Genomic DNA, 9875 nt, shown 5'->3' on the forward strand with positions numbered 1-9875 from the left:
CTGATTGTCCATCACAGCTAGTATTGAGCTAAAGCCAAAACCTTCTCATCTCCGACAAATTGTCAAGACTCCATTGCCAGTGTGGTGGCTTTGTGGTAACAGGACTGACCTGGTGGCTCGTAGCCACTTACTTAGCACTTCACAAAGCTGCAGGTACATGTGCAAGAAACCATTGTCACAATGCAAAGCCAATATATGCACATAATGTAGGACACGTTCTACAGGAATGCACAACAATTTGATTAGTGAGTTCCTAGCGATCTCCGATTGGATTTTAACACAGGTGCTTGAGATAAGAGAAATAAGGATCTTACACACACTTTGGTTTTCTACAGGTCTGTCCCGATTTGCGGACACAACCCACGTTCTTCCCCAGACCCAGTCTGGTTCAGGATGGGGAGACCGTATAACTATAATGGGACAGGACATTCACCCTTCACACACATAACAATATTGTTAGAATTAATTTTTTAACTTGTTACATCGTAAATTTATTGTAACCCGTGATTGCAGTCCGTTTGGATCTGCTTCATAGCGATGCACAACTGAAAAGTAAATAAATAAAGGTGTTCTATAAAACATGATAAATGCAGGACACGTTTTCCCCCCCCAAAAAAGACACTTGACCTATTTTTTTTTTTAACAGGATGACCCATCTCTCTGAGAAAGTGAGTCCCCTCCTGTCCCCCCTCCCCCCCCCCCCCCCTCCTCTGTCCTTATGTCTGTCTCTCAGCAGGGCATGTGCAGTGCAATGCTTTACATCTTCAGCTCATCTTCCCAAAGGAAAACAACAACGAAAAACAACAACATATTCAACACTCATAGAAAAATAAATCAATCGAAAAACATGGAAAGATACCTTTCATATATACAATATACTTCTATATAAAATAGCTTTTATGTACAATATAGACAATGACAACCATAAAACAGATAATTGACCTGTACAATATACACCTGAACCATAAGGACAGGCAAGAGGTACTGAAGTGTATGGCTTGATAGGAAAGATCTCAAAAATATTTACATACATCAACTTTATCTACATCGTTATCTTCAAACATCCCTGGAATCATGTTGAGGTCTGGGGCTGTATCCCCTACCATACTGTCTCCCTATCGCTCCCTCGGCAAGCCCCGCCCCCAGCTCGGTCTGGGACCACCCACGGGCCTCATGGTACCTTGGACTGTCCAATCCAAACCCACGCTCGGCACTTTCCTTTGGTGACCTACTGTACGATGGGACTCGGGGGAGAGTGGTGCAAAGATCAAGCGTGAAACTGTCAATCAAATATATGATCCTCTGTGAAGTCAAGTGTTTGACCGATGGAAAGTCAAGTCAGATGTCATTGATCTCTGTTTATTCAGGTGGACGCAGACCCTTGTCTAAAGTTACCCCCGGAGTGGGTAGAGTTCATGGCTGTGCCTTGCACCATCCAGGATAAGGGTCATGAGCTCCAGTGTGTAGCCAGGAACAGCCCTGCTCTGGACCCTGACTAACCCATATTGACTTCAGGTCATGCCAGGGGTCCTTCAGGCAATGCCATGGACACCTTCCTCAGTAGTATCCTCCCGGTGGGCTGGCAGAGAGGCTCAGCAGAGGATGGACAGGCCTTCAGCAGTGAGCAGCTGTCCACTGGTGGGGTCGTAGGTCCCGGCCAGGTAGTAGAGATCCTGTGGGGGGAAGCCAGGCCTCTGGCTGCGGCTCAGACGCTCGTACTCCTCGCGGCTCACCACCTGGCACTTGTGGGAGATTGTCTGGACGTCGTTCTCATCCTCGTGGCACGACTGGTACAAAGCGTGCTAGGGGGTCGGGAGATACAAGGAGCCGAAGTTTAGTTTTATTTAGTCTAAACTCTTCAAAACCAGATGAAGTCAGAAACAGTCTATCAAAGTCTATGTCTTCATCCACAGTATACGTATCTAGTCCTTGAACACTTAGCATGCTAAAGCTAAGCTAACCGTATCTAGTCCTTGAACACTTAGCATGTTAAAGCTAAGCTAACCGTACCTAGTCCTTGAACACTTAGCATGCTAAAGCTAAGCTAAACGTATCTAGCCCTTGAACACTTAGCATGTTAAAGCTAAGCTAACCGTACCTAGTCCTTGAACACTTAGCATGCTAAAGCTAAGCTAACTGCTATTACGTTCATGTTTATGTTTATTGAATGGATCCCCATTAGCTGATGCCTTGGCGACCCCTAATCTTCCTGGGGTTCATAAAAGCACATACAGTACAGTAAGACATAGAACATACATACAATCATACAATCATACATACCTAACACATGCATACAAAAAAAAACTAACACGAAGCATACAATTAAAATTGTAGTTAATATTGTATGTAATATTGTGAAGTCTCATTACAGACAATGGTTATTTCATTTAACACTTTAGGAGGAAGGATCAGAAGGCAGCATATGTATTAAGGAAATGAAAAGAAATGTTTCTCAGTCATGTGGTCAGTAGCATTAGGTGTGCATTTAGTAGTCCTTTGAATGACAATTTGTTTTGTGTGCAAGATATTATGTGCAGGTTCCGGGACATTATTGAACGGTATATCACTGTGTGCTTGAGAAGGTTTGTTCTTGGGGTTGGAGGTATCAAGTGACCTGAGCTGGCGTTCCTGGCGTAATGGTTATGTCTAGTGTCTGATTAAATATTAAATTTCTTATAAATAAATAAAGCATAAGGAGGCTGTAGTTGAGTTTAACTTCAACTGGGAACCAGGACAGACAAGTGTGTATGAATGTTATATTTGTGCATGTAGTGCAATTAAGTGCCAATCTGGCAGCTCTATTCCGAACGAGTTGTAGTTTATTTATCTTTCTTAGCTGCCGCTGACCATATAACTGGACAGTATTGCAGGTGACAAAAGACCAAATCAAATCTTATCAAACTTTATTTATATAGCGCATTTCATACACAAAGACAACACAATGCGCTTTTGTTTGATTGTATTACTTGATTGATAATAGAGGGTATTAAATACATGGATCACTTTCTAATCATTGCTATGCCAATTCCACACAGGAATTCTCAATTGCTTGGGGAAAATCAATTTGTGAAAACAGAGAATAGTAAGGGACCCAAGCAGCTTCCCTGTGGAATACCACAGTTGTTGTGTATGCAATCAGATAGGCTACCATTCAAAAAGACTGCGATCTCCCAGATTGATAGCTGACCATCCAAGAGAGTGCCGTTCTGCTAAATCCATAATTCTTTAGTTTCGTAATCATAATGCCATGATCCATTACATCAAATGCGGGACTGAAGTCAAGTAAGACCGTGCCTACCATTTTCTTGTTATCCATTTGTTTCAGCCAGTCATAGTGTTTAGGCCAGTCATAGCCAGAGTGATATTCTCCCTATGCGTGCTGGGAACTAGTGATCAGTCTATTCTTAGTGAAATAATCTTGGATTTGTTTGAAAACTATTTTCTCCAACAATTTGCTCAGGACAGGAAGTATGCTTATTGGTCAACTGCTCGTGCCGGTAAAGGTTGATTTATTATCCTTAGTTATTGTAATTACTTTTGCCTCTTTCCAAACCTTAGGGCAAACTCCTTACATTAAGCATTTATCAAAAAACGTGACAAACTAGAAGATACGTGAGCAGAAGTTATTTGTAACAGTTTGCCATCTACAGTAGAAGGTCTATCAGTCAGCTACTCATTAGGCAAAGACAGCAACATCCTATCAACGTCAGAGGTGTCAACCTGCACACAATCAAAATGACTGTTTTTTATCCTTCATTTTACAGTTCTCAGTTTATGTACATAAGGAGGAGCCATCTGTGGGTGTCAAGTTCTTTCTGAGATTATCAACCTTGCTCATGAAATAATTATTGAAATAATTAGCAATTTCAACTGGTTTTGTTAAGAAAGCACCATTTGTTTCTATAAATTAATTTGCCTGATATGACGACTTCCCAATTATTTCATTCAATGTTCGCCATAGACCTCCCTCCCCCGCCGTCATTTTTTGTTCCCCTCCATGAGGTTCCCCCATTACCTTGCCGTCGCGGTGCCTCTTCCCCAGCTTGGTCTCCTCGGGGTGGTAGAACCACTTAACCTTGACCACCATGCTGGAGGTCCAGGACTCCCAGAGGCTCTCGATGCGTCCGACGTAGGGCAGGTGGGGCCGGCCGGCCGACAGGAAAACAGCGCAGTCGCCCACCCTCACCGTGTCCCTGCCGCGCACGATGGCCTTGTAGAACAGCTTCCTGGCCTTGCCCTTTAGACCCCGCCTCTGCGGAGGATGTTGATGTAGTCAGTCAGTCGGCACAATGACCAAGTGCTCCATGAGGCCGGGTGTGTGTACGAGCCACAGGGGACCGCACAGGATCTCTTAGCCACATGACTAAACGAGGGAAAACCCCTTGCACAATACTACAATTACTACAAAGATACAAAAAAAAAAATACTACAATGATTTTGGTTGTAACATACAGTACAAAATGGCAGGAAAAGTGCCATAATATGAATTGAATGATTTGTTTATATAGGTAAGAGTGTTATTAAGTGTCTCACCTGGGTGGGGTTTCCTGACCACTTCCACAGCTGCCTCCCTGACAGGAAGGAGGACATCTTGGGCCTGGGGCCGGGGCCGTCGTCGGACAGAAGCCTCTGTCTCTTCACCAGCTCTCTGGAGGGCTTGGAGGGGGAGCTGCCGTACTCCTTCCTCTTCATCTGCTTGATGCCGGAGCCGTGGTCCGCAAGCCCCCCTTTGGCGCTGGTCACGGCCATAGCCTTGGCCACGAAGGAGTGCTGCTGGGATCCGGGGGTGGTGGTGGTGGTGGGGGGCTCGGGGGGCTGTAGCAGGCCGCGGTGGGAGGACAGGCAGCTCTGCAGCAGCAGCGTGGAGCCCTCCTCGTCCTCGGAGCTGTAGGAGGAGTCGTTGTCCGAGGAGCAGAGGCTGGAGCTGGACATGGAGCCCGAGGAGGAGGAGCTGGAGGAGCCGGAGGAGGACGAGGAGACGGAGAGGCGCGAGAGGAAGCGGCCGGCCGTCCTCAGACCCCCCGACGCTGCGGCCAGCGCAGCCCCCCTCCTCCTCCTCTCCTCCTCCTCCTCCTCCTCTTCGTCGTCGTCGTCCAGGTCGGAGAAGGAGCTGTGGCAGTCCCGGTGGCAGCTGAGGCCCAGCTCCCCGTACTCTGCCATGCCAAGGGAGGGCGACGGCTTTCTCTGGGGAGGGGCCCCCTTCAGAAGGAGCTCCGCCCTCGACACGCCCTCCTTCCTGTTGTCTTTGACCAGCAGGACCGGGTGGGAGTAGGCCTCAGGCCTGGGGGGCCCACCCCCAGCCCCACCTACGCTTTTAGCGCCGAACCCTGACCCGCCCAGCAACAGCAGAGCCTTGCTGCTCTTGGTCTTGGGGGAGGTCACTCCCTCGTGATCCAGCTTGACGAGGAACTCCGATCCCGTCTTCCTGCCGCGCGGCATTCCCATGTCCTCCTGCCTGCGCCGCGGTCCGTAAGGCCCGCCCCGGGAGCCCAGGGCCAGGCCGGAGGGCTGCGTGCCGCAGAAGGAGGAGTAGCCGTTAGCGATGCTGCTGAAGGAGTCCACCTCGAAGGAGCTGCTGCTGAACAGGCCCTTGGCCGGGGCGGAGGTCGGGGCCGGGGCCTGGGCCGGGGGCTGGGGGAACAGGTGGACCTCCCGGCCCCTCGGGGTCTTCCTGGGGGTCCCGTTGAACTGGAACGGGTTGTCCGAGGCCCTCTTCCTGGGCATGGCTACCGCAGGCCAGCTGAGAGGGGGGACGGGGGTCTTGTTGGCGGTGTCAGCCTGCTTCTTCTTCCCTGAACCTTTGGGTCTCCCTAGGATACCAAACATACACGATGATACTTGGTTAGCGTAGTTAGTTGGAAACAAGTGCACACTTATAAATACTGATAAACAAACAACATGATAAACACTTTGTCTGCTTTTAATGAGGTAATATTGCTTGTATTGTGTCGTGACTAATACTGTGTTCAGACCAGGCGCGGCGAGAAAATTCACACCGCCCAGTTCGACCCCAATCTCGCCACGGGATCCAGCGGTTGCCACGCGAATCCGCGCGCAGAAAGTAAAAAAAAAAAGAACTTTTGCAAATGGCGCTGTGCGGCGAATCCTGGCCGCCGCGCCGCCGGGTTCGCCTGATTCGTGCGGCCCGTGCCGCCCGCCACCCAGTTTGCGCGAATTGTATTGACTTTCTATGTAAACTCGCCTTGCGGCCGGAAAAATTTGCGGAAAAAAGAAGAGCTTAAGAGTCTGTTCTTTGGGGACCTGTTCTTTGGGGACCTGTTCTTTGGGGACTTGGCGCTAGTCTCTCACCTGGTCTTCGGTGGACTGGTTTCTCCTGGGTCTTGTTGGAGTCTGTGCTGGTCTGTCTGTCGGAGGGTCTCTCACTGAGGGGGGCCTGTTCCAGACTGGAGCTTCTCCGAGCTGCTCGTCCACCGGGGACCAGGAGGGCAGGGGACGACTCCACGCCTACAGGGGGACATGGAGAGGGGGACATGGAGAGAGGGATAGGGGTTAATACAATGGCATCTTTAATGTGATAGGACTGCTGCTATTCAGGTGAATGGTAAATGGATTGCACTTATATACCGCTTTTATCCAAAGCGCTTTACAATTGCCTCTCATTCACCCATTCACACACACATCCACACACCAATGGCGGCAGCTGCCATGCAAGGTGCTAGTCTGCTCACTGGGAGCAATTTACAGTTCAGCGTCTCGCCCAAGGACACTTCGATATGTGGACAGGAGGAGCCGGGATTCGAACCACCAACCCTACGATCATTGGACGACCTGCTCTACCTCCTCAGCCACAGCTGCCCTTACTGAGAACTATCACAGCTTTTAATGTCTTTTTCTTTTTCTGTTTTGACTTTATTGTTTTTTTGTGCTTTTTTATTTTGCTTTTTTTTAACTGTGCTTTTTTATTATTTTACTAATGATGTACCAATGATTTAGAGGTGACATCGATTTTATAAGCCCTTTGGGGTTTTCTATATCTGCTTCATCTGCACAATCTCTTTACTTTCTGTTGTTATTGTTGTTCTCTGTTATACAAAAGTGCAAATAAATAAATCCAAATCTTAAATCTATTCCTAAAATCTATCCCTATAAACATACAGTACCCAGACATCTACCGCAAGCAGTGCCTTAGGAAAGGACGGAAAATCATAAAAGACTACAGACACCCAGGATGAGGTCGGTGCTTCCGTCTGGCAGACGTTAACTGGGCCTCTGGGCGCGGACCACCAGACTCACAAGCTGTTTATTACCCCCCCCCCCCCCACCCAGGCCAGCAGGATCTCAACCAGCAACATGAACGTCAATGATCACATTCATCGATCACCTCAATGTATGTATATATATATATATATATATACTCTAGTTACTCGTATGCAATAGCGGGGATCTGTATCCAACTTTGGGGGGGGGGGACATTTACATAGAAATTTTGAGTATTTTTTTGGGGGGGGACATCTTCCTACGTGGCTGTATGGTCATTTGAATGCCACTACCCCAATCTAAATATTGGGGGGGACAATTTTAATGATCTCAAATATTGGGGGGGACATGTCCCCCCTGACCCTCCCAGGGTCCACGCCCCTGCCTGTATGTACAGTGAGGTCAGGTAAGAATTTTTACAGCTCACTTTTCTGGCCCCCGGGTGAAACAGTTTTTTTTTTTTTCTTCCTTCTGGAATATGTAGGGGTGGGACCTATGCCCCCCCCCATTGCTCTCTGTAAAGTGCATTGTGTTGCCTCTGTGTATAAAATGCGCTCTGCAAATAAAGTTTGATTTGATTTGATTCTGTGTACATCAGCACAATTTAATGTATATATATCCATTGGCACTTCTACACTTCTTTGTATTTATAATATTCAATACTGTCAATATTCCACAACTGGCTCTGGAACTGCTACTAGTATTTTACTGCTGTAAATTGTTGCTATTCCTGCCTTTATTTATGACTCTTTTTGCTAATGTAATATTTTCCTATGCCTACTACAGATGCATTTCCTAAGAGCTTCATGTTCATTATGAACTCGTGTTTTACTGGGCACTTGACAAATAAAACACTGACTTTGACTTAATATCGGTCATACACATTAACCTAAATAGTTTTGAGCCTGTGAAATGGCTGCAAGGTTATAGTAGGACAGAGAGACAACGCAACGCTGGTGTCTCACAGGAGAGACACTCACAGTGGATCTGGTATCCCGGTGGAAGGAGTCTGATGCTGGGCAGGCAGATCCTGCCTCGGTCGCCATCGTCAAACTCCACCATGATGCCGCCCTGCTTGCCGTCGTCCGCGGCCCCGCCGCGGCGCACGTAGCCCGGGTACAGGCAGCGCGAGCGCTCGCTCCAGTAGGCGCACACCCTGGTCCCCTCGGTAAGAAAGGCCTCCGAGTCGGGACGCACGTCCAAAACCTGGAAGTCAAAACCGACGAGTTAAAATTCATTACAGACCACCCACCCGCACACACACACACCCACACACACACACACACAGTGTGCATGGCCAGTCACCGTGCCGCGTCTCCAAGCGGCACTTATCTCATGCCAATGTGCCAGTCAGGGCTGAAAGGAGCGGAAGCCATGATGCAGTAAATCCCGACTTGCTGAGTAATACTAAAGAGTGGCTGAATAGAGGGCCTGTGATTGCGCGCTGCCAGATCCCCCACAATGCAGCAGGGCCAGCATCCGCCACTCACACAGGGGCCCTTCCAGGTCGCTTTAATTTACTGTTGCTATGGAGAGGGACCCCTTTGACTGACGAGGTGTGGCTAGGACAGAAAAGTGTGTGTGTGTGTGTGTGTGTGCTAGAGAGAGAAAGAGTGTGTGAGAGAGAGAATGAGAGAGAGGGTAAAATGAGAAAGAGAGAATGAGTAAAAATGAGAAAGTATGAGTGAATGAGAGAGAGAGAAAGAGTGCGCGAGAGAATGAGAGTAAAAATGAGAGAGAGAGAGAGAGAGAGAGTGAGATAGAGAGAGAGAAAGAGTGAGATAGAGAGAGAGAGAGAGAAAGAGTGAGAGAGAGAGAGAGAGAGAGAGAGAGAGAGTGAGATAGAGAGAGCGAGAGAGAGAGAGATAGAGAGAGCGTGTGGGGGGATATTTTGTGTCAGAGAAGTAAATAAATGACTGCTCGGCGGGGCGAAAGACTAGAAAGTGGAAGTACGGCGTAATCAAAGCCAGCTGCTATCTGACGGCCGTTTACACAACGGGCCCAGCTGCTGCGATCGCCGCGCAACACGGCTGGACGGTTGGGAAACGTTTCTGTGTCCGAGGGGAGGCGGCGGCGGCGGCGGCGGCAACAAAAACTCTCCTCCGGAGGGGAAAAAAAAACAACCGAGAGAGCGTGATTCGGGATAATACGGTTGAGAGGACAGAAAAAGGTTGAAACGAAACTGCAAACAGGCGGCGACACGCTCCGCGGTGTGAGTGGCGGAGTCGTCCTCTGTGAAACGAGCGGCTGATAAACACAGATAAAAGCGCGGGCTGAGATGTGCTGGCCGCTTGCCTCGGCGCTGCCCCAGACAACGCGACGTGTCGGGAGGGAGAGAGAGAGCGCTCGGAAGAACCGGCGTGAGGGGGGAGGGGGGAGAGGAACGGGAGTCTTGAGCAAACCGTGCGCCGTTGTCCTCTGTGCGCATTCCCCTCTGCCCTAGACCTCCGAAACGACCCAGTAGCACGGGAGGGGTTACCGAAGCGGCGCCAGGGTCAGTATAGCCGTGTGAATTCTTCCCCGCCGTCTCCCTAGGTACTGTTCCGGGATCAGTTGTCACTACGCACAGTGTCCTTTGACCGTTCACACTTCAACCCCCTCCCCTTTAACCCGCATGCGCAGCAGTTAGCGTGTTGACAGTTTACTGCGCTCTCGGC

The 9875-nt window shown here is 49.0% G+C and overlaps 1 protein-coding gene across 1 annotated transcript in view; it reads right to left on the reverse strand.

Moving 5' to 3' along the window:
* Positions 1-1589: 1589 nt before the first annotated feature.
* The window catches only part of bahcc1a (BAH domain and coiled-coil containing 1a), a gene marked incomplete at its 5' end in the record, with an annotated part of 29170 nt that continues 20884 nt past the window's right edge, over positions 1590-9875 (reverse strand). Inside the window, 5 exon segments of the mRNA XM_084439101.1 lie at positions 1590-1802; positions 4016-4252; positions 4534-5810; positions 6310-6465; positions 8199-8424. Coding sequence (XP_084295227.1) covers positions 1593-1802; positions 4016-4252; positions 4534-5810; positions 6310-6465; positions 8199-8424 — 2106 coding nt within the window. The 3' untranslated portion in view covers positions 1590-1592.

Source organism: Borostomias antarcticus, assembly GCF_949987555.1.
Source record: "Borostomias antarcticus genome assembly, chromosome: 5".
In the NCBI taxonomy this organism is placed as follows: Eukaryota; Metazoa; Chordata; class Actinopteri; order Stomiiformes; family Stomiidae; genus Borostomias; species Borostomias antarcticus.